This window comes from Anser cygnoides, chromosome 30 (genome assembly GCF_040182565.1).
Source record: "Anser cygnoides isolate HZ-2024a breed goose chromosome 30, Taihu_goose_T2T_genome, whole genome shotgun sequence".
NCBI classification, from domain to species: domain Eukaryota; kingdom Metazoa; phylum Chordata; class Aves; order Anseriformes; family Anatidae; genus Anser; species Anser cygnoides.
The window spans coordinates 1,325,155-1,349,565 of NC_089902.1; the positions used below are offsets into that span (position 1 = coordinate 1,325,155).

The window sequence follows — 24,411 nt, forward strand, 5'->3', positions numbered from 1 at the left end:
AGAGAATGGCATTTATAAGAGGAAATTTCGAAGGGAAGACTGAGGATTGGTTTATCTGAAGGGAAGAGATTTTTTGGACTCTGTGCTTTCAGATTCCTGCAGTGGAGGGGAATCTGAGTGAATCTGAGCACACAGCTTGTGGGATGGGTCTGTGAGCATGGACAGGGAGGAGACGTGGGGACACAGAAGCGGCTCCCAGCAGGGACACGGGCAGGCAGCAGGGACATGGGCAGGCGGTGAGAGGGAGCTGCTGCCAGAAATGCTGTGCGAGGGAGGGCTCAGGCACCTCCCAGCCATCCCCTGCAGGGCAGCCGCCTTCCCTGGGACACCCCCTGCTCTCCTCTGCCACCAGCACAGCCTCTGCCCTCAAGCCCCCGCTGTCCCCAGCAGGAGCTGCCTCCTCTGCAGGCAGAGCTGCAGCACAGGAGGGTGTGCTGAGTGTCCGTCTGTCCCTCCCTGGCCTTGCCTCCCCTGGCAGCAGCACGCTGCCATTCCTCCTGGCTTCTCCACCTGGCCGTGCTGCTGCTGCTCTTGTTCCCAGGCTGCCTGGGGATGGGGGTTTCACCTGCCCATGGAGTGAGCCCTCGGGGTGCCTGGGGGAAGGGGAGTACGGACACGGGGAGGACACGGAAAGCTCATGTGGTTAATAGGTGGCTCAGAGGCTGGTGCCAGCATAGAAATTTTGGGTTTTTTCACCATGGGGAGCTTTACTCGGCACCCGGCCTGATGGCCCCAGATGGGTCTCTATCTCCAAGGGGAAAACGGATCCTAGGCCAGGAGCTGGCGGGGCTCATAGAGAGAGCTTTAAACTAGGTAAGAAGGGGGACGGGGCTCAAACAAGGCTTGTTGGAGCTGTGCCGGGGGAAACAATGGCTAGGTCGGGGAAGAAGGCGATGGCCCAGCTGAAGTGCATCTACACTAATGCACGCAGCATGGGTAACAAACAGGAGGAGCTGGAAGCCATTGTGCAGCAGGCAGGCTACGACTTGGTTGCCATCACGGAGACGTGGTGGGACCGCTCCCACAACTGGAGTGCTGCAATGCCTGGCTATCGGCTCTTCAGGAGGGACAGGCAGCACAGAAGGGGTGGTGGCGTGGCTCTCTACATTAGAGAATCTTTTGATGTTGTGGAACTCCAGGCTGGGAATGATAAGGTTGAATCCCTGTGGGTTAGGATCCGCGGGAAGGCCGGCAAGGCTAGCATCCTGGTGGGGGTCTGTTATAGACCGCCGAACCAGGATGCGGAGACGGATGAGGAGTTTTATAGGCAACTGACAGAAGTTGCAAAATCGTCGGCGCTTGTCCTCGTGGGGGACTTCAACTTCCCGGACATATCCTGGAAACACAACACGGCACAGAGAAAGCAGTCTAGGAGGTTTCTGGAGAGCGTGGGAGATAGCTTCCTGACGCAGCTGGTCAGTGAACCTACCAGGGGTGGTGCCCCGCTAGACCTTCTCTTCACAAACAGAGAAGGACTGGTGGGAGATGTGGTGGTCGGAAGCTGTCTGGGGCAGAGTGACCACGAAATGGTAGAGTTCTCTATTCTTGGCGAGGCCAGGAAGGGGACCAGTAAAACTGCTGTCTTGGACTTCCGGAGGGCTGACTTTGAGCTGCTCAGGACGCTGGTTGGCCGAGTCCCTTGGGAGGCGGTTCTGAAGGGCAGAGGAGTCCAGGAAGGCTGGGTGCTCCTCAAGAAGGAAATCGTGATGGCACAGGAGCGGTCCGTCCCCACGTGCCCAAAGATGAGCCGGCGTGGAAGAAGACCGGCCTGGCTCAACAGAGAGTTGCGGCTGGAGCTTAGCAGAAAAAAGAGGGTTTATAATCTTTGGAAAAAAGGGCGGGCCACTGAGGAGGACTACAAGGATGTAGCGAGGCTGTGCAGGGAGAAAATTAGAAAGGCCAAAGCTCATCTGGAGCTCAATCTGGCTACTGCCGTTAAAGACAACAAAAAATCCTTTTACAAATACATCAACGCGAAACGGAGGACTAGGGAGAATCTCCATCCTTTACTGGATGCGAGGGGAAACCTAGTTACTAAGGATGAGGAAAAGGCTGAGGTGCTTAATGCCGCCTTTGCCTCAGTCTTTAGCGGCAATACCGGTTGTTCTCCGGACACCCAGTGCCCTGAGCTGGTGGAAGGGGATGGGGAGCAGGATGTGGCCTTCGCTATCCATGAGGAAATGGTTGGCGACCTGCTACGGAGCTTGGATGTGCGCAAGTCGATGGGGCCGGATGGGATCCACCCAAGGGTACTGAGAGAACTGGCAGAGGAGCTGGCCGAGCCGCTTTCCATCATTTATCGACAGTCCTGGCTATCGGGGGAGGTCCCGGTTGACTGGCGGCTAGCCAATGTGACGCCCATCTATAAGAAGGGCCGGAGGGCAGACCCGGGGAACTATAGGCCTGTCAGTTTGACCTCAGTGCCGGGGAAGCTCATGGAGCAGATTATCTTGAGGGTCATCACGCGGCACTTGCAGGGCAAGCAGGCGATCAGGCCCAGTCAGCATGGGTTTATGAAAGGCAGGTCCTGCTTGACGAACCTGATCTCCTTCTATGACCAAGTGACGCGCTTGGTGGATGAGGGAAAGGCTGTGGACGTGGTCTACCTTGACCTCAGTAAGGCTTTTGACACCGTTCCCCACAACATTCTCCTCGAGAAACTGGCTGCTCGGGGCTTGGACTGGCGTACGCTTCGCTGGGTTAGAAACTGGCTGGATGGCCGGGCCCAGAGAGTTGTGGTGAATGGAGTCAAATCTGGTTGGAGGCCGGTCACTAGTGGAGTCCCCCAGGGCTCGGTACTGGGGCCGGTCCTCTTTAATATCTTTATTGATGATCTGGATGAGGGCGTCCAGTGCACCCTCAGTAAGTTTGCAGATGACACCAAGCTAAGTGCGTGTGTCGATCTGCTCGAGGGCAGGAAGGCTCTGCAGGAGGATCTGGATAGGCTGGAGCGATGGGCTGAGGTCAACTGCATGAAGTTCAACAAGGCCAAGTGCCGGGTCCTGCACCTGGGCTGCAACAACCCCAAGCAGAGCTACAGGCTGGGAGATGAGTGGCTGGAAAGCTGCCTGGCCGAGAAGGACCTGGGAGTATTGGTGGATAGTCGGCTGAATATGAGCCAGCAGTGTGCTCAGGTGGCCAAGAAGGCCAATGGCATCCTGGCCTGTATAAGAAGCAGTGTGGCCAGCAGGTCGAGGGAAGTGATTGTGCCCCTGTACTCGGCTCTGGTGAGGCCGCACCTTGAGTACTGTGTTCAGTTTTGGGCCCCTCGCTACAAGAAGGACATCGAGGCCCTGGAGTGTGTCCAGAGAAGGGCAACCAAACTGGTGAGGGCTCTGGAGCACAAGTCTTATGAAGAGTGGCTGGGATTGTTTAGTGTGGAGAAGAAGAGGCTCAGGGGAGACTTTATTGCACTCTACAACTTCCTGAAGAGATGTTGTGGTGAGGCGGGGGTCAGCCTCGTCTCTCAGATAACTAACGATAGGACTCAAGGAAATGGCCACAGGTTGCGCATGGGGAGATTTAGATTAGCTGTCACGAAAGACTTTTTCTTTCAAAGAGTAGTCAGGCACTGGAATGGTCTGCCCAGGGAGGTGGTGGAGTCACCGCCCCTCGCAGTGCTCAAGAAGCACCAGGACAAGGTGCTACGATATCTGATTTAGTAGCTTAGTGGGTAGTATTAATGATAGGATGGTTGGACTAAATGATCCTTTCCAACTTTGTGTTTCTATGATTTCTATGATTCTGTGATAGGACAAGGGGAATGTTTTTAAACTTGAAGAGGGTAGATTTAGAGTAGATAGTCAGATGAAATTCTTGACTTGGAGGTGAGGCACTGGCACTGGTGCTGTGGGTCCAGAGGTCAACCAGAGGGAGTTTGGATCATCCCACGCCCTTGTGTTTGAAGGAACAGCTGGCGAGAGTGGAGAGGCATCAGTGAAATCCTGGCAATACCAGAGTGAGAGCCAGGTGGGGAAGAGAAGTGGCTGTCTGCAGCCTTCAGAGAGGTGCGGGACAGCACAGGAAAGCCTGCAGAGGAGAAGGCAGAGGGCTCTGACAAGAATGGAAGGCCGCAGCAGCACTGACATCTTTGTCTCCGCAACCATGGCTTATGAGGAGACGTGTTATACTCATGGCACTGGGACCATGTATTTTCCTTTCAACCATGTGCAGACACTGGGAGGTGTCATACCATTGTCCTTCACATGATATTATGGGCATCGTCCCCTACCCCACAGACCCCAGGAAGAGCCCTGAGTGAGACATGGGGGTGCAGGATATGTCCTCCGGTGGCTAGGGTCAGGTCTTGGCCCTTCTGCTTCACCAAAACAAAATGAGATTTTCTCAGCACAGTGCCTTTGCCTGTCTGTAATCACGGCCTCAGAAATCCAAAAACACCCACTAAAACTTTGCTTAATCTCTAACCGAGAAACTGAAAAACAGGTACCGAGGGGGCTCTCTATGTCAGCTGTGTCTCCCCTAGGTCAGCTCTGCCTCAGGATCTCCTGCCCCAGCAGGAGGAATGGGACTGGGGCAGTGACTGGGAGGTCACTTCTGTCTCTGCAGCTGATAGGGCAGCAGCAGGAACGTGTCACGCAAAGGGCCTGTGAGGTCCCTTGTGTCTGGAGGTGGCAGGTCAGCCTTGGCTTCTCCCTGGGATGTGCACTTTGGGGCTGACATCTGCCAGTGGCCCTGCTAGGCCAGCAGAAGGCCCCTGCTTGGCATGCTGCCTGTGGGATCCCCTCTGCCTCCATCCCCAGGAGGACCCAGACACAAAGAAGGCCCGCAGAGGGGTTGTCCTGTCCCTTCTGCTTGAGTCCAGCACTGGACAGAAGGAGGCCCAAGGCTTGGCTGTGTCTAGCCAAGAAGCTGCAAGGCCAGCAGCAGGCCCAGGCCTTGGCAGATGCTGCTGAGGTGACTTCTGTCTGCTTGGCTGACAGGCCGCAAGGAGCCTGATGGGTTGGGATGCCTACTTCAGGAGTGGTTTCCACCCTGATGGAGCTTTCTTTGGTAGTAGGAAAGAGCAGGAGAGAAAAAAGTGCCACAGAATTAGCTTTGGAATGTTGGCACTCACCATGAGGAGGAGGAAAAGTCCAGGGGAACAACTGGTCTTGCTGCTAGAGCCTGAGGCAAAGAAGACATTAAGTGCCTCAGCCTTTACCTCCTCTCTTGTCACCAGGTTTACCCCCACATCCATTAAAGGATGATGAGTCTTCTTAATCCTCCTTTATTAAAGAGTTTATATAAAAGGCTTTTATTGTCTTTGACAGTAATAGACAGATTGAGCTCTACCAGCGCTTTGGCCCTTCTAACTTTGACCTGCACAGCCCCATAACATTCCGGACACAAATCCAGACAAACTGACAGCATGCATGAGAAGGAAGCACAGAGGAGGTGGAACCTGGCAGCCTTCCATCCCCTGCCCTTCTGTGACTCTGTGCTGCGATTCCATTCAGCTGGTTACTCCTGTGTTATCCAAACCTTCCTGCAGCTCCTCATGCCGCTGTCTTAGAGAAAGCACAATCACACGAAGGTTGAACTGTCTGCCTGCAGATGTTAACAGCTGACAGAATGCAGCATCCATGTGGGAGAACCTTGAGAAACTGCAGGATGTTGCCTACGGAAACATCGTGGCATTTACAAGGAGAAGAGCCCAGTCCTGCACCAGAAGAACAATAACCCCACACATCAGGGCAGACTGGGACCCTGCTGAGTGAGCAGTGCCCAGGAGGAGGAGGGCCTGGGCACCACGAGGGATGCCATACGAGCAGTGGTGCTGCTCACCAGGAACCAGGCCAGCTTCCTACAGAGCTGCCTTACGAGGAGCATGGCCACCAAGAAGATCTGAGTTATCAGACTCAGCTCAGATCCTCTGAGATACCACATGGACAAGGGTCTACAGCCAGCAAGAAAACAGGTACAGGTCTGGAAGTCCCTAGGACAGCCTAGTGTGGAGAGAAGATCAAGGGCTGTGACAAGGCTGAGAGTCCCAACAGGACCCAGGGCTTTGTGTCCATGGCTCTGGCTGTTGTCTCTGCCACTGAGGCCTAGGAGTCCCCTTGTCCTTATGGGGGACTTCAACTTGCCAGACGTTAACTGGGAGTGCCACACGGCTGAGCAAGTCCAGGAGGTTCATGAAGCACCTAGATGATAACTTCTTGGTGCAGGTGCTAACGGAGCCAACTAGGAAAGGTGCCCTCCTAGACCTGTTGCTAGAAAACAGAGAGGGTCTGGTGGGAGATGTGGTGATTGGTGGCCGCCTTGGTCAAAGCGACCATGAAGTGGTTGAGTTCAAAATTTACAGTGACAGAAGGAAAAGTGCCACCAAAACCTCATCCCTAGATATGGGGAAAGCGGACTTCAGGCTGCTCAGGGAACTAGTCAGCAAGGTCCCCTGGGAAACTGCTCTTGAAGGCCTCGATGTCCACCAGTGCTGGTCATTCTTTAAGCGATGCCTCCTAGAAGCACAAGATCAGGCAATTCCTAAATATCGCAAGTCAGGCAGGCGGGGCAGGAGGCCGGCGTGGCTGACCAGGAACATTCTAATGGAGATTAGGCGGAAACAGAGAGTGTTTCGCTACTGGAAGGAGGGCCAGGTGTCATGGAAAGAATACAGGGATGCTGTTCGTGTTTGTAGGGAGAAAATTCGTGTGGCCAAAGCACACCTAGAGTTGAAGCTCGCTGTGTCTGTGAGAGAAAATAAAAAGGGCTTTTTCAGATATGTGAATGGAAAAAGGAGAACTAAAGAATACATAGGGCCGCTCCTTGATAGGGAAGGTCTCCTCATAGACAATGACATAGGCAAAGCAGAGACGCTTAACGCCTTCTTTGCCTCTGTCTTCAATGCCAATGATGGGCTTTGGGACCCAGGGTGCCCTGAGCTGGAGGACCGGGACGGTGGGGATGACAAACTCCCAACCAACCCTGAACGTGTGCGGGATTTGCTACTCCACCTGGATCCCTACAAGTCCATGGGTCCGAATGGGATTCATCCCCGGGTGCTGAAAGAGCTGGCGGACGTCATCGCGGAACCTCTCTCAATTATTTTTCAACGATCCTGGGAATTTGGAGAGGTCCCGGTAGACTGGAAGCTGGCAAATGTTGTGCCGATTTACAAGAAGGGTCAGAAAGAAGACCCTAGCAATTACAGGCCTGTCAGTCTCACGTCAGTGCCTGGTAAAATCATGGAGAAGATGGTTCTCGAACTTATTGAGGCTCACCTGGGGGACAAAGCAGTCATTGGTCCCAGCCAGCATGGGTTTGTGAAGGGTAGGTCCTGCCTAACTAACCCGATTTCCTTTTATGATAAGATCACCCGTATGATGGACCAAGGGAAACCAGCTGATGTGATTTTTTTGGACTTCAGCAAGGCTTTTGACACGGTTTCCCATAGGATCCTACTGGACAAAATGTCCACCATACAGCTAAATAAAAACATCATACGTTGGGTGAGCAATTGGCTAACGGGCAGGGCCCAAAGGGTTATGGTAAATGGGGCTGCGTCAGGCTGGCGGGCGGTCACCAGTGGGGTCCCTCAAGGCTCCATTTTAGGGCCGGTACTTTTCAATATTTTTATAAACGATCTGGATGTAGGAATAGAAGGTATTTTGAGCAAGTTTGCTGATGACACCAAACTTGGAGGAGTTGTGGACTCGAATGAGGGTGGAAAGGCCTTGCAGAGGGATCTGGATAGCTTGGAGAGCTGGGCGATCACCAACCGCATGAAGTTCAATAAGAGCAAGTGCCGGGTCCTGCACCTGGGAAGGGGAAACCCTGGCTGCACGTACAGACTGGGCGATGAGACGCTGGAGAGCAGCCTAGAAGAGAGGGATCTGGGGGTCGTGGTAGACAGCAAGTTGAATATGAGCCAGCAGTGTGCCCTGGCGGCCAGGAGGGCCAACCGTGTCCTGGGGTGCATCAAGCACGGCATCGCTAGTAGGTCAAGGGAGGTGATTGTCCCGCTCTACTCTGCGCTGGTGCGGCCTCACCTCGAGTACTGTGTGCAGTTCTGGGCACCACAGTACAAAAAGGACATTAAACTGTTGGAGAGTGTACAGAGGAGGGCTACAAAGATGGTGAAAGGCCTGGAGGGGAAGACGTACGAGGAACGGCTGAGGTCACTGGGCCTGTTCAGCCTGGAGAAGAGGAGGCTGAGGGGAGACCTCATCACAGTCTACAACTTCCTCGTAAGGGGGTGTCGAGAGGCAGGAGACCTTTTCTCCATTAACAGCAGTGACAGGACCCGCGGGAACGGGGTTAAGCTGAGGCAGGGGAAATTTAGGCTAGACATCAGGAGGGGGTTCTTCACAGAGAGGGTGGTTGCACACTGGAACAGGCTCCCCAGGGAAGTGGTCACTGCACCGAGCCTGTCTGAATTTAAGAAGAGATTGGACTGTGCACTTAGTCACATGGTCTGAACTTTTGGGTAGACCTGTGCGGTGTCAAGAGTTGGACATGATGATCCTTAAGGGTCCCTTCCAACTCAGGATATTCTATGATTCTATGATTCTATGATTCTATGTTATACTCATGGCACTGGGACCATGTATTTTCCTTTCAACCGTGTGAAAACACTGGGAGGTGTCATACCATTGTCCTTCACATGATACTATGGGCATCGTCCCCTACCCCACAGAACCCAGGAAGAGCCCTGAGTGAGACATGGGGGTGCAGGATCTGTCCTCCAGTGGCTGGGGTCAGGACTTGGCCCTTCTGCTTCACCAAAACAAACCAAGACTTTTCTCAGCACAGCGTTTTGCCTGTCTGTAATCATGGCCTCCAGTTGTCTGCCCTAACAATTCCCACGGGAGGCTTTCATAGTAACAGACTAGAATAGCCAACAGAGTGTATAGAGTATAGATCACTCTAATAATACAGGATAGAGTAGCCAACAGAGGTGAGACAGGTACTCTGGTAAAATGAAAGCCATCAGAAAGCTGATCCCAGTTTGATGACTGATATGGGGAGGTCAGGAGTATCCTGGCAAGGAGATATGTGAGATTTGGGGGTGGGAAGAGGAAGGGAAGAGTAGCTTGGAAGCTTACTTTCTAGAGGTTAGAGGGTTCATGTAATGTTGATGCTGCTGTAACACTGACTTCAAACAGTCTTCTGTATCCCTTACACTATTTTCAAGAGTAACAAAAATCCCTCAACATAAACATTAGTCCAACATCCTGACAGGAATCCACTACTGTAATGCAGAACTCAAAGTATCACTTAAAGGAAAACTCAGCCCATAGCCCTTTCCCTTACCTTTACTCTCTTGCTCACGCTAATCACTGCCCTTAACACTAACATTAAAATGCTCTATTTAACCCAGGACTTCCTGACAAACCTAAAAAAAACCCTTAACCATAGTGCATGCCCATACCCTAACCAGAGACCTGACACCACAAACAGAACACCAAAAAATCCCACTAAAACTTTGCTTAATCTCGAAGCCAGAAAGGTAAAATTTAGTCCCCAGGGGACTAGAGAGAGGTCAGCTCTGCCTCAGGATCTCCTGCCCCAGCAGGAGGAAGGGGACTGGGGCAGTGACTGGGAGGTCACTTCTGTCTCTGCAGCTGATAGGGCAGCAGCAGGAACGTGTCACGCAAAGGGACTGTGAGGTCCCTTGTGTCTGGAGGTGGCAGCTCACCCTTGGCTTCTCCCTGGGATGTGCATGTTGGGGCTGACATCTGCCAGTGGCCCTGCTAGGCCAGCAGAAGGCCCCTGCTTGGCATGCTGCCTGTGGGATCCCCTCTGCCTCCATCCCCAGGAGGACCCAGACAGAAAGAAGGCCCGCAGAGGGCTTGTCCTGTCCCTTCTGCTTGACGCCAGGACTGGACAGCAGGAGGCACAAGGCTTGGCTGTGTCTAGCCAAGAAGCTGCAAGGCCAGCAGCAGGCCCAGGCCTTGGAAGATGCTGCTGAGGTGACTTCTGTCTGCTTGGCTGACAGGCCGCAAGGAGCCTGATGGGTTGGGATGCCTGCTTCAGGAGTGGTTTCCACCCTGATGGAGCTTTCTTTGGTAGGAGAGAAAAAACTGCCACAAAGTGTACCTTGGAAGGTTGGCACTGGCCATGAGGAAGAAGAAAAGTCCAGGGGATCAACTGGCCTTGCTGCTACAGAATAGGGGAAAGAAGGCATTAAGTGTCTCAGCCTTTACCTCCTCTCTTGTCACCAGGTTTCCTCCCACATCCATTAACGGATGATGAGTCTTCTTAATCCTCCTTTATTAAAGTGTTTATATAAACAGTGTTTATTGTCTTTGATGATAATAGATGGATTGAGCTCCAGCAGGGCTTTGGACCTTCCAATTTTGACCTGTACAGCCCCATAACGTTCAGGGCACACCACCAGACAATGTGACAGCATGCATGAGAAGGAAGCACAGAAGAGGTGGAACCTGGCAGCCCTCCATCCCCTGCCCTTCTGTGACTCTGTGCTGCAATTCCATTCAGCTGGTTACTCCTGTATTATGCAAACATTCCTACAGCTCCTGATGCTGCTTCTCAGAGATAGCACAATCACAGGAAGTTTGAACTGTTTGCCTGCAGATGTTAATAGCTGACAGAAAAGAGCATCAGTCCAGGGGAACCTAGAGAAATTTCAGGGTTTTGCCTACAGGAACCCCTTGATATTTACAAGGAGAAGAGCCCAGTCCCGCACAGGGGGAAGAGGAACCCCACACATCAGGGCAGACTGGGACTCTGCCGAGTGAGCAGTACCCAGGAGGAGGAGGGCCTGGGCATCACGAGGGATGCCATACGAGCAGTGGTGCTGCTCCCCAGGAACCAGGCCAGCTCCCTACAGAGCTGCCTTATGAGGAGCATGGCCATCAAGAAGATCTGAGGTATCAGACTCAGCTCAGAACTGGTGTGACACCACATGGACAAGGGCTTGGAGCCAGCAAGGAAAGATGTGCAGGTGTAGGAGTCCCTAGGACACTCCGGTGTGGAGAGGAGCAAATGCTGCAGCAAGGCTGAGAGTCTCAACAGGACCCAGGGCTTTGTGTCCATGGCTCTGGCTGTTGTCTCTGCCACTGAGGCCTACGAGGAGACAGCTTATCGGTAAAGCACCAGGGCCTCATTGCCTTCTCGCCCCCACCCATGAACCAGGCAGGGCTCGTACCATTCTCCTGCACTTGGCCATGCACATCCCCATCTCCTCCTGCCCCAGGAAGAGCCCTGAGCAGTGTGTGAAGGGAAAGGATCTCCCTTCCCAGGGGCTGGGGTTCAAGGCCTGGTCCTTGTGCTTGGTGAAACTCATCCGGTTTTCCTACACATCAGGGTCACCTTCACATTGCCTTTGTCTCCTTGTCCTCACTGCCTCCAATGCTCTGCTCTAACGAGCTCCAAGGGAGGCTGTGTCAGTGCTGGCCCTCAGGGGGACACTGCAGGAAACTTGCCTCTGACTTGGACTTGTTGAGAGATGTCTTCAATTGTCTCTCAGTGCCTGAGGTTCTTGGGCTCCTCACCAAAGCCCCCCGAGGGGGGATTCCAATGCCCTGGGCTGGGCGTCTGGTGCTGAGCTGGGCCGGGCTCGTGGGACAGAGAGAGCTCGTGGCAAGAGGGCCCTGGTGCAGAGAGACAGCTGTGCCCAGGAGCAGCTCCTGTGCACAGCGCAGCAGGGCTGGGGGCTCTGACCGCAGGCACCCAGGCAGAAAGGGATTCCAGGCAGCCTGCAGGGTGCGGGCAGAGGAGAGCTCAGTGCAGGAGAAACCTTCACAGCCCTGCACACGGTAAGTCTCTGGCTGCAGGACAGTGCAGGGGAGGTTCTTGGAAGGGGCTCCTGGGTCCAGGACATCTCTGCCTGGCCAGGAGGTGCCAGGATGTCTCTCGTGGCTTGTGCGGTGCAGAGGAGAAATTGCTGCAGGGCAGCCTTGTGCAGAGGAAGGGGAGGGCAGGGGCTGCCTGGAAAAAGAAGGCACTTTCTGCAGTCTCTGCGTGTTTTTCCTGCTCTGATTCTGGGGCAGGCTCTGTGTTGAGTGGTTGGATTTGCACAGGTGACTGAGCTTCCACTGCATTGAACTGAGACCTAAGCAGGTTAGTGACGAACCTCAGAATATCCCCTCCCTTAGAGGGGATATTCTCCCTTATCCCCTACTTAGAGACTGCACCAGGGTTTTTCTGTGCTGTTCTTTAGGACCTGCAGACAAGGAGGTGTAATTTTTTAGCACAGCCTCTGAGTGCAGCCATCCCACACCTGAGTGCTGCAAGCCGGCAGCAGCTGGGCACCAGGGGATGGACAGAGCAGCCCTCCTGGACATGACCTCTGGCTGAGGTTTCCGCCACAGCAACAACATTTACCACTGCAGTGGAGCAGAGGTGGCGGGTTGGGGGCTGATGGGCTGAAGTGGTTGCTAAGTACGGGACACTCAGGAAGCACAAAGCAGGGCTACAACCAGGGAGAGACACAAAGGTAACCCTGAAAGAAAGACAATGTGAAGGCTTTAATGAGAAAAGAAAAGAGTATTCCTCAGGGAAAATTACCCTAACAGTCTGTGTTTTTTCTTCTTTGCAGTGGCTTTGATGAAGGGCAGGAAACGCCCAACAGCAGCTCTGTGAGCGAGTTCCTCCTGCTGGCATTCGCAGACACACGCAAGCTGCAGCTCCTGCACTTTGGGCTCTTCCTGGGCATCTACCTGGCTGCCCTCCTGGGCAACGGCCTCATCCTCACCGCCGTAGCCTGCGACCACCGCCTCCACACCCCCATGTACTTCTTCCTCCTCAACCTCGCCCTCCTCGACCTGGGCTGCATCTCCACCACTCTGCCCAAAGCCATGGCCAATGCCCTCTGGGACACCAGGGCCATCTCCTATCAAGGATGTGCTGCTCAAGTTCTCTTTTTTGTCTTCTTCTTTGGTTCAAAGTATTCCATTCTCACTGTCATGGCCTATGACCGCTACGTTGCCATCTGCAAGCCCCTGCACTACGGGAGCCTCGTGGGCAGCAGAGCTTGTGCCCAGATGGCAGCAGCTGCCTGGGGCAGTGGCTTTCTCAATGCTGTCCTGCACACAGCTAATACATTTTCCCTGCCCCTCTGCCAAGGTAATGAGCTTGATCAGTTCTTCTGTGAGCTTCCTCAAATCGTCAAGCTCTCCTGCTCAAAGGCATTCCTCAGGGAGGTTGGGCTCGTTGTATTTAGTGCCTGTTTATCATTTGCTTGTTTTGTTTTCATTGTGGTGTCCTATGTGCAGATCCTCAGGGCGGTGCTGAGGATGCCCTCTGAGCAGGGCCGGCACAAAGCCTTTTCCACGTGCCTCCCTCACCTGGCCGTGGTCTCCCTGTTTATCAGTACTGTCATGTTTACCTACCTGAAGCCCCCCTCCATCTCCTCCCCATCCCTGGACCTGGTGGTGGCAGTTCTGTACATGGTGGTACCTCCAGCAGTGAACCCCCTCATCTACAGCATGAGGAACCTGGAGCTGAAAGATGCTTTGAGGAAACTGATGCCTTGATGTTCTTCAAAATCAAGATATTGCCCTTCGTCTTCAGCCCTTCATCTTCTAATCTAACACATTACTGGCACAAGGGTTATTCTATTTTTATTGTGGTCATTTTTAATACTCTGCCGGGCAGGGCAGCAACTCGGGGCTGTGTAGAAAGTGGGTTGCATGGGGAAGGGTTGCCACAGTGTCTGTCCAGGCCAGCGCAGACGTGCTCACCTGGCAAATGCTCCTTGGGAGATGGGATGTCATGGGAGAAGAGCAGGTCCCCCTGTGTGTGCAGGAGAAAAATGGGAAGAGAAACCCTTTGCTGGTGGTGTCATCGCATGCATGTGGAGAGATGAACATGAGTGAGCACCAAGGCCATCAGCTATTCCTACAAGCCTCTTGAAGACCAGTGGGGCAGATAGTGCCACAAGTCCAAGTAACATCCCCTGGGAAGCCACCTGAGTGCAGCTCTGGGATGTGCCTCCTTGAACCGAGGTCCCTGTGCCCACTCCTCATGCCTTGGGGCATCTCAGAGGAGGGCAGAGCAGGGTGAAGCACCGCAGGGCTGAGGTGCCTCCCAGCCTCTATCAGTGGCTGCAGGAGCCAGAGGGACGCTGCAAGTGCTGCAGTGCACTGCCTGTGGGTGTGCAAGGCAGGGGCTCATGTCTCTCAACAGCCCCGTGTGTGTGAGGAGCACAGGAGGCCAACTCAGATGTGGACACCTCACAGAGCCCTGACACTGCCCTGTGTGACTCCAGAAACTATCCCTGGTGTCCTTGTGAGATTCCTGTAACCCCCGCTTGCACAGGTTCAGTGCAGATGCTCCTCTCTGCCATGTCACAATACCCCGCCTTTCTGGACTGGGCTGTCAAAGGTTTGGATCAGAGATTTCTGGGGACTTGGAAAAGGCAGGCATCAAACCCATCTTCAGGAAGGGAAACAAAAAGGATTGGCAGAAGTGCAATTGTCAACTCTACTCCTGGTAACACGATGTGGAAAGTCCTGCCACAGCCATCTTCTGGCACTTGGAGGAAAACCAAGAGATTGCTGAAGCAGTAGGGGAGGGGAAAGAAGGGAACATGGTGAACCTAGACATTAGCAAGGCCTTTGCCATGGTCTCCTGGGGTCTCCCTCTAGCCAGACTGGTGATAATTGGACTGAAGAAAGAGATGATGATGTAGGGGGGAGGGTGGCTAGACATAAGTGGTACAAAGTCCTCCTGCCAGCCAGACACCAGCAGCATCCCTCAGTGATGGGGCACGTGGGTCAACACCGTTGAACATCTTTGTTATCTCCCTTTATGATGGTATGGAGTGCATTTTTCAGCTCAGTTGTAGATGATGCCAAGCTAGGAGGAGTCCTTGGCAACTTCACCTTGCGCAGAGCACAACACTATGTGGGCCGCTGCAGGGAAAGTTAACTCCATCCCAGACAGACCCAGTACAAGCAGACACCTGGTTGGCATGCTGACTGTGAGATCCCCTCTGCCTACATACCCAGTAGGACCCTTAGAGGAAGAAGGCCTGGCTATAGGTTGTCATGTTCCTTCTTGGGGGTAAGGAACTGGACAGGCTCGAGAGGTTGCTTGTGGGAACCTCATGAGACCCCACCTGCTCTCATGAGATGCCACCTGGAGTACTGCGTTCAGCTCTGGGGCTCCCAATGTAAGAATGACATGAAGCTATTAGAGTGAGTCCAGACAAGGACCACAAGGATGATCAAGGGGCTGGAGCACCGCTCCTATTGAAACAGGCTGAGGGAGTTTTTCAGGGTTTTTCAGCCTGGAGAAGACAAGGTCTCTGAGGAGACCTTATAGCATCCATCCAGTACTTAAAGGGGGCCAACAGAAAAGCTGGGGAGAGACTTTTTCTCACAGTGTGCAGTGATAGGACAAGGGGAATGGTTTTAAACTTGAAGAGAGTAGATTTAGAGTAGATAGTCAGATGAAATTCTTGACTTGGAGGTGAGGCACTGGCACTGGTGCTGTGGGTCCAGAGGTCACCCAGAGGAAGTTTGGATCAGCCCATGCCCTTGTGTTTGAAGGAACAGCTGGCGAGAGTGGAGAGGCACCAGTGAAATCCTGGCAATACCAGAGTGAGAGCCAGGTGGGGAAGAGAAGTGGCTGTCTGCAGCCTTCAGAGAGGTGTGGGACAGCACAGGAAAGCCTGCAGAGGAGGAGGCAGAGGGCTATGACAAGAATGGAAGGCTGCAGCAGCACTGACACCTTTGTCTCCGCAGCCATGGCTTGTGAGGAGCCATGTTAGCGACATGGACGCGGCAGTTAGCGAGGCAGTGAGCGCAGGCAGGAAGGGCGGGGACCCATCGTCGCTCTGTTGCAGCTGCCTCTCCCTTCCGTGCTTGTAACCTGCTTGCGTAGAACCTGACCATGGTATCAACCAGGCAGAAAACCGTGGCCTCCGCATCTCGTGCGGCATCTCCAGCCACGGTCACCAGGGTGGCTACTCAGAAGGAGGGATCGGGGAAACACGCAGCCGTCCAGGTCCTGGGCTGCAGAGTGTGCCCCAGCCTTCTGTCGGTCTCCGACAGCAGTGGTGGGTATGCCTGTGGGAGGTGTGCCCAGGTTGAAGAACTGCTCAGCCAGGTAGCGGTGCTCCGGGAGGAGGTGAACAGGCTCAGGAGCATCAGGGAATCGGAGATGGAAATTGACTGGTGGAGGTGCACTCTACCCTCTCTGAGGCAGGCTCACGAACCTGCCACAGCACAGGCGTCTCCTGTTATGCAGAAGACGGAGGTTCCCTCCTCCTGCCAGGCAGCGGGAGGAGACCTAGATCAAGGGGGGGAATGGAGGCAGGTGCCTATTCGGGGTGGTAGGCGAGCCCTCTCTCTGCCCACCTCACCTTCTCATCTACCCTTAAATAATCGATATGAAGGACTAGAACAAGACAATCTGAATGACAAAGTAGATAAAAACCCGTCCCAGTTGGAGGGAGCGCCTAAGACAAGGCGACCTACACATCGCATTGCCACATCATCCTTCAAAAAAGAAAGAAGGGCTATTGTTATGGGGGGCTCCCTTCTGAAAGGGACAGAGGGACCGATATGCCGACCAGACCCAACCCGCAGAGAAGTCTTTTGCCTCCCTGGGGCTCGGGTGAGAGACTTCGCCAAGAAAGTCCAGCGCCTGGTACGGCCCACTGACTACTACCCGCTACTGGTCTTTCAGGCTGGTAGCGATGAAGTAGCAACGAGAAGTCCGAAGGCGATCAAAAGAGACTTTAGGGATTTGGGGCGACTACTTAGAGGATCAGGGGCGCAGGTTGTGTTTGCCTCTGTCCTTCCGATAGGGGGGATCGAAGCTGAAAGGCGTGCTGTTCACATAAACTCGTGGCTTCGAGACTGGTGTGACCGGCAGAACTTTGGGTTCTTTGATCACGGGAAGGTCTATGCTACACAGGGCCTGATGGCACCTGATGGGATGTGCCTCTCTCGGAGAGGGGTAAGGATCTTTGGTCAGGAGTTGGCAGGGCTGATAGATAGGGCTTTAAACTAGAGTCGAAGGGGGAAGGGGCTAAAACCAGGCACGCCGGTGAAGACCTAAGGGAAGGTACACTATAATCAGAGGGGCTGGGTGCCAGTGAGGTCCTTCGGGCAGATCCACAAGGTGCTGAGTGTAAGGAGACGCACCTGAAGTGCTTCTACACGAACGCACGCAGTATGAGGAATAAAATGGATGAGCTAGAAGTCCTGGCCCAGTCCCGCAACTACGACATCATCGGCATAAGCGAAACCTGGTGGGATGAGTCCTGTGACTGGGGTGTTGCGATAGATGGTTACAGGCTCTTCAGGAGGGACAGGCAGGGTAGGCGAGGTGGTGGGGTGGCGATGTATGTGAAGCAGGGGCTGGACTGTGTGGAACTTCAGGTCGGAGATGGCAAAGTTGAGAGCCTCTGGGTAAGGATCAAGGGACGAACGAATAAAGGGGATGTCGTTGTGGGAGTCTATTACAGACCGCCTGGCCAGGACGATAGCGCCGATAAATTATTCTTTACAGAACTAAGAGAGGCCTCGAGATTAACTCCCCTTGTCCTTATGGGGGACTTCAACTTGCCAGACGTTAGCTGGGAGTGCCACACGGCTGACACGAGCAAGTCCAGGAGGTTCATGAAGCACCTAGATGATAACTTCTTGGTGCAGGTGCTAACGGAGCCAACTAGGAAAGGTGCCCTCCTAGACCTGTTGCTAGAAAACAGAGAGGGACTGGTGGGAGATGTGGTGATTGGTGGCCGCCTTGGTCATAGCGACCATGAAGTGGTTGAGTTCAAAATTTACGGTGACAGAAGGAAAAGTGCCACCAAAACCTCATCCCTAGATATGGGGAAAGCGGACTTCAGGCTGCTCAGGGAACTAGTCAGCAAGGTCCCCTGGGAAACTGCTCTTGAAGGCCTCGATGTCCACCAGTGCTGGTCGTTCTTTAAGCGATGCCTCCTAGAAGCACAAGATCAGGCAATTCCTAAATATCGCAAGTCAGGCAGGCGGGGCAGGAGGCCGGCGTGGCTGACCAGGAACATTCTAATGGAGATTAGGCGGAAACAGAGAGGGTTTCGCTACTGGAAGGAGGGCCAGGTGTCATGGAAAGAATACAGGGATGCTGTTCGTGTTTGTAGGCAGAAAATTCGTGTGGCCAAAGCACACCTAGAGTTGAAGCTGGCTGTGTCTGTGAGAGAAAATAAAAAGGGCTTTTTCAGATATGTGAATGGAAAAAGGAGAACTAAAGAATACATAGGGCCGCTCCTTGATAGGGAAGGTCTCCTCACAGACAATGACATAGGCAAAGCAGAGACGCTTAACGCCTTCTTTGCCTCTGTCTTCAATGCCGATGATGGGCTTCGGGACCCAGGGTGCCCTGAGCTAGAGGACCGGGACGGTGGGGATGACAAACTCCCAACCGACCCTGAACGTGTGCGGGATTTGCTACTCCACCTGGATCCCTACAAGTCCATGGGTCCGGATGGGATTCATCCCCGGGTGCTGAAAGAGCTGGCGGACGTCATCGCGGAACCTCTCTCAATTATTTTTCAACGATCCTGGGAATTTGGAGAGGTCCCGGTAGACTGGAAGCTGGCAAATGTTGTGCCGATTTACAAGAAGGGTCAGAAAGAAGACCCTAGCAATTACAGTCCTGTCAGTCTCACGTCAGTGCCTGGTAAAATCATGGAGAAGATGGTTCTCGAACTTATTGAGGCTCACCTGGGGGACAAAGCAGTCATTGGTCCCAGCCAGCATGGGTTTGTGAAGGGCAGGTCCTGCCTAACTAACCTGATTTCCTTTTATGATAAGATCACCCGTATGATGGACCAAGGGAAACCAGCTGATGTGATTTTTTTGGACTTCAGCAAGGCTTTTGACACAGTTTCCCATAGGATCCTACTGGACAAAATGTCCACCATACAGCTAAATAAAAACATCATACGATGGGTGAGCAATTGGCTAACGGGCAGGGCCCAAAGGGTTATGGTAAATGGGGCTGCGTCAGGCTGGCGGGCGGTCACCAGTGGGGTCCCTCAAGGCTCCATTTTAGGGCCGGTACTTTTCAATATTTTTATAAACGATCTGGATGTAGGAATAGAAGGTATTTTGAGCAAGTTTGCTGATGACACCAAACTTGGAGGAGTTGTGGACTCGAATGAGGGTGGAAAGGCCTTGCAGAGGGATCTGGATAGGTTGGAGAGCTGGGCGATCACCAACCGCATGAAGTTCAATAAGAGCAAGTGCCGGGTCCTGCACCTGGGACGGGGAAACCCTGGCTGCACATACAGACTGGGCGATGAGACGCTGGAGAGCAGCCTAGAAGAGAGGGATCTGGGGGTCGTGGTGGACAGCAAGTTGAATATGAGCCAGCAGTGTGCCCTGGCGGCCAGGAGGGCCAACCGTGTCCTGGGGTGCATCAAGCACGGCATCGCTAGTAGGTCAAGGGAGGTGATTGTCCCGCTCTACTCTGCGGTGGTGCGGCCTCACCTCGAGTACTGTGTGCAGTTCTGGGCACCACAGTACAAAAAGGACATTAAACTGTTGGAGAGTGTACAGAGGAGGGCTACGAAGATGGTGAAAGGCCTGGAGGGGAAGACATATGAGGAACGGCTGAGGTCACTGGGCCTGTTCAGCCTGGAGAAGAGGAGGCTGAGGGGAGACCTCATCACAGTCTACAACTTCCTCGTAAGGGGGTGTCGAGAGGCAGGAGACCTTTTCTCCATTAACACCAGTGACAGGACCCGCGGGAACGGGGTTAAGCTGAGGCAGCGGAAATTTAGGCTCAACATCAGGAGAGGGTTCTTCACAGAGAGGGTGGTTGCACACTGGAACAGGCTCCCCAGGGAAGTGGTCACTGCACCGAGCCTGTCTGAATTTAAGAAGAGATTGGACTGTGCACTTAGTCACATGGTCTGAACTTTTGGGTAGACCTGTGCAGTATCAAGAGTTGGACTTGATGATCCTTAAGGGTCCCTTCCAACTCAGGATATTCTATGATTCTATGATTCTATGATAGGGGATGTGATACACCCACTCAATACCATGTTCTTTGGCCCAAGTGTCAATAAGGTTGTTTCGGAAATGAGTCCCGTTGTCTGACTCAATTCTCTCTGGGGTGCCATGTCGCCATAGGACTTGCTTTTCAAGGCCCAGGAGAGTGTTCCGGGCGGTGGCATGGGGCACAGGATATGTTTCCAGCCATCCGGTGGTTGCTTCCACCATTGTAAGTACGTGGCGCTTGCCGTTGCGGGTTTGAGGGAGTGTGATGTAATCAATCTGCCAGGCCTCTCCATATTTATATTTCAGCCATCGTCCTCCATACCAAAGAGGCTTGGACCGTTTGGCTTGCTTGATTGCAGCACATGTTTCACAGTCATGAATAACCTGTGCTATAGTGTCCATGGTCAGGTCCACCCCTCGATCACGAGCCCATCTGTAGGTTGCATCTCTACCTTGATGGCCTGAGGTGTCATGGGCCCATCGGGCTATAAATAATTCACCTTTATGTTGCCAGTCCAGGTCCACCTGAGCCACTTCAATCTTAGCAGCCTGATCCACCTGCTGGTTGTTTTGATGTTCTTCAGTAGCCCGATTCTTGGGCACATGAGCATCTACATGGCGTACCTTTACAACCAGGTTCTCTACCCGGGCAGCAATATCTTGCCACAATGCCGCAGCCCAGATGGGCTTGCCCCTGCGCTGCCAGTTGTTCTGCTTCCATTGCTGTAACCACCCCCACAGGGCATTTGCTACCATCCATGAATCAGTATAGAGATAGAGAACTGGCCACTTTTCTCGTTCAGCAATATCTAAAGCCAGCTGAATGGCTTTCACTTCTGCAAACTGACTCGATTCACCTTCTCCCTCAGCAGCTTCTGCAACTCGTCGTGTAGGACTCCATACAGCAGCTTTCCATCTCCGATGCTTTCCCACAATACGACAGGACCCATCAGTGAACAAGGCATATTTCTTCTCTTTTTCCGGTAGCTTGTTGTACAGTGGGGCTTCTTCAGCACGGACCACCTCCTCCTCTGATTATATCCCAAAGTATTTGCCTTCTGGCCAGGCCATAATCACCTCCAAGATTCCTGGACGACTGGGGTTTCCTATTCAAGCCCGCTGAGTAATCAGTGCAACCCACTTGCTCCATGTAGCATCAGTTGCATGATGTGTAGAGAGAACCGTTCCTTTGAACATCCAGCCTAGTACCAGCAGTCGGGGTGCCAGGAGGAGCTGCGCTTCAGTACCGACCACTTCCGAAGCAGATCGAACTCCTTCATATGCTGCCAATATCTCCTTTTCAGTTGGAGTATAGCAGGCCTCAGATCCTCTGTATCCCCGACTCCAAAACCCCAGGGGTCGACCTCGACTTTCCCCAGGTTCTTTCTGCCAGAGGCTCCAGGTGGGGCCATTCTCCCCGGCTACGGTGTAGAGCACATTCTTTACATCTGGTCCTGTTCGGACTGGCCCGAGGGCTACTGCATGAACTATTTCCTGCTTAATTTGTTCAAAGGCTTGTCGTTGCTCAGGGCCCCATTCAAAAGCATTCTTCTTACGGGTTACTTGGTAGAGCGGGTTTACAATCAGACTGTAATTTGGAATATGCATTCTCCAAAACCCCACGACACCTAGGAAAGTTTGTGTTTCTTTTTTGCTAGTTGGTGGAGACATAGCTGTTATTTTGTTGATCACATCCATTGGGATTTGACGACGTCCATCTTGCCATTTTATTCCTAAAAACTGGATCTCTCGTGCAGGTCCTTTAACTTTATTCGGTTTTATGGCAAAACTGGCCTTCAGAAGGATTTGGACTATTTTCTTCCCTTTCTCGAAAACTTCCTCTGCAGTGTCACCCCACACAATGATGTCATCGATGTACTGCAGGTGTTCAGGAGCTTCCCCCTGCTCCAGCGCAGACTGGATCAGTCCATGGCAAATGGTAGGGCTGTGTTTCCACCCCTGAGGCAGCCGATTCCTAGTATATTGGACTCCCCTCCAAGTGAAAGCAAACTGTGGCCTGCACTGTGCTGCTAGAGGGATGGAGAAAAATGCATTAGCGATATCAATTGTGGCATACCACTTGGCTGCCTTTGATTCCAGTTCATACTGGAGTTCTAGCATGTCCGGCACTGCAGCACTCAGTGGTGGCGTGACTTCGTTCAGGCCACGATAGTCCACTGTTAGTCTCCACTCACCATTAGACTTTCGCACTGGCCATATGGGACTATTAAAAGGTGAATGAGTCTTGCTGATCACTCCTTGGCTCTCCAGTTGATGAATTAGCTTATGGATGGGACTCAGGGAGTCTCGGTTGGTGCGATATTGCCGCCGGTGCACAGTTGTGGTAGCAATCGGCACTTGCAGTTCTTCAACCCTCAGCAACCCCACAACAGAAGGGTCCTCTGAGAGACCAGGCAAGGTAGACAACTGTTTAACGTCCTCTGTCTCTAAGGAAGCTATGCCAAAAGCCCAGCGGAACCCTTTTGGGTCCTTGAAATATCCTCTTCTAAGATAGTCTATGCCAAGGATGCACGGAGCATCTGGGCCAGTCACAATACGGTGCTTTTGCCACTCATTGCCAGTTAGACTCACTTCAGCCTCCAATACCGTTAGCTGCTGGGATTCCCCCCGTCACACCATAAATGCAGATGGGCTCTGGCCCTTTATAGCTTGATGGCATTAGAGTACATTGTGCACCGGTGTCTACCAAAGCCTTATACTTCTGTGCGTCTGACGTGCCAGGCCATCGAATCCAAACAGTCCAATAAACTCGATTGTCCCTTTCCTCCCCCTGGCTGGAGGCAGGGCCCCTCTAGTCCTGGTCAGAATCTTCATTTCTGTGTTTAAAGGACTGCCTGCTGGAAGTTGGAGCAGCAAACTTTTCAGAGAACCCCTTTTTCCCAATTGTTTTCGTTTGCAATTCACGTACCCGTGCCTCTAGGGTCGCAGTAGATTTTCCATCCCATTTTCTCATGGCCTCTCCATGGTCACGTAGGTAAAACCACAGGGTGGCGCGGTGTGTGTGCCCACCATATTGTCTTCCTTGCATAGATGAACGTTTACCCCTAATAGCTGAGACACTGGTTTGAACAGGTAGGGAGGAAAATAAACTCTCTTCAAGTTGGTGGACCTTTTCAGAAAGTTTCTCCAAAGTATTCTCTTTTAGCTGGTGGACACTGGTTCATTCAGGTGGAGGGGAAGATAAATTCTCTTTAAGTTGGTGGACCTCTTCAGAGAGTTTCTCCACAGGCCTGTAGGGAAGAGGAGAGATTTCCTTCGTACTGCCTGAGTTGTTTAGCCACTTCATCCACTGTGGGTTGCTCATCCTCTTTCCAGGTTAGTATTGCCAATGAGCTGGCATATGATGATGGTGCACTCCGTACAAACTTCCGCCACATGGGTCGTGTACACTGGACTTCATCTGGATCTGTGGATGTTTGTGCGTCGTCTAGGTCTTTATATATTGCTTCCCGTATGGCCAATTCCCTCAGGTACTGAATTCCCTTCTCCATGGTGGTCCATTTTCTTGGTAGACATACAAGTTCTTCCTTGAAGGGATACCTTTCCTTCACAGCTGACAGGAGACGCCTCTAGAGGCTGTGAGATCGTGCTCCATCTCCAATTGCTTTGTCAATGCCTGCGTCTCTAGCAAGGGATCCCAGCCGCCTGGCTTCCCTGCCCTCTAATTCCACACAATTGGCTCTGGTGTCCCAGCACCGGAGCAGCCAGGTGACAAGCTGCTCACCTATACAGCGACCAAAATCTTTTCGCACATCTCGTAGCTCACGCTGGTATAGAGTTCGGGTAGTTAATGTTGATTTTTCGACATCCTCATCCTCATCTTCAGTCTCCTGCACCTTTGATGGCCCAGCCTCATCTTCTCTATACCCAGACCTAGCAGAAGACTGTCTGCGTTCTAAACTACCTGAGTCTCTATACCATTTTTTCACCTTGTCTACAGGGGCAACTTGCGCTGCTACAGCTTGTTTCTCTGACCCAGCCACAGGGTCTGCCACAGGGGTTGGAATACCCTCTGCGGGGGCAACTTGCACTGCTACAGCTCCTTTCTCTGACCCAGCCACAGGAGTGGGGGCAGCTGCAGGAGCTGGAGCTGCTGCAGGGGCTGGAGTGGCTGCGGGAGCAGGAACTGGAGCGGCTGCAGGAGCTGGAAGTGGAGTGGCTGCAGGAGCTGGAGTGGCTGCAGGAGCTGGAGCAGCTGCAGGAGCTGGAGCTAGGTTGATAGTAGCATCAATTGCAGCTCGATAGGAACAAGCCAGACCCCAGCACGCTACAGTGATTTGTGTCACTTTGGAACTGCCAGAGTCATGACACCTTTTTTCAAACATTCTGCCAGCTTTTTAGGATTTTGCAGTTGTTCAGGGGTGAATGTCCAAAACACTGGAGGTGACCACTGCTCTAGAAACCTGCCCATATCCTCCCACACTCCCTGCCACTCGCAACTATCCCACCTCAAGACAGATCTCCGGATGAGATTCCTAAGTAGTTG

The 24,411-nt window shown here is 53.0% G+C and overlaps 1 protein-coding gene across 1 annotated transcript in view; it reads left to right on the forward strand.

Annotated features, from left to right (window-relative positions):
- The window catches only part of LOC136787607 (olfactory receptor 14J1-like), a gene marked incomplete at its 3' end in the record, with an annotated part of 29,499 nt that extends 7,822 nt beyond the window's left edge, over positions 1–21,677 (forward strand). Inside the window, exons 2-3 of the mRNA XM_066984920.1 lie at positions 12,503–13,432; positions 21,662–21,677. Coding sequence (XP_066841021.1) covers positions 12,503–13,432; positions 21,662–21,677 — 946 coding nt within the window. The remainder of the gene's footprint in view (positions 1–12,502; positions 13,433–21,661) is intronic.
- Positions 21,678–24,411: the final 2,734 nt, after the last annotated feature.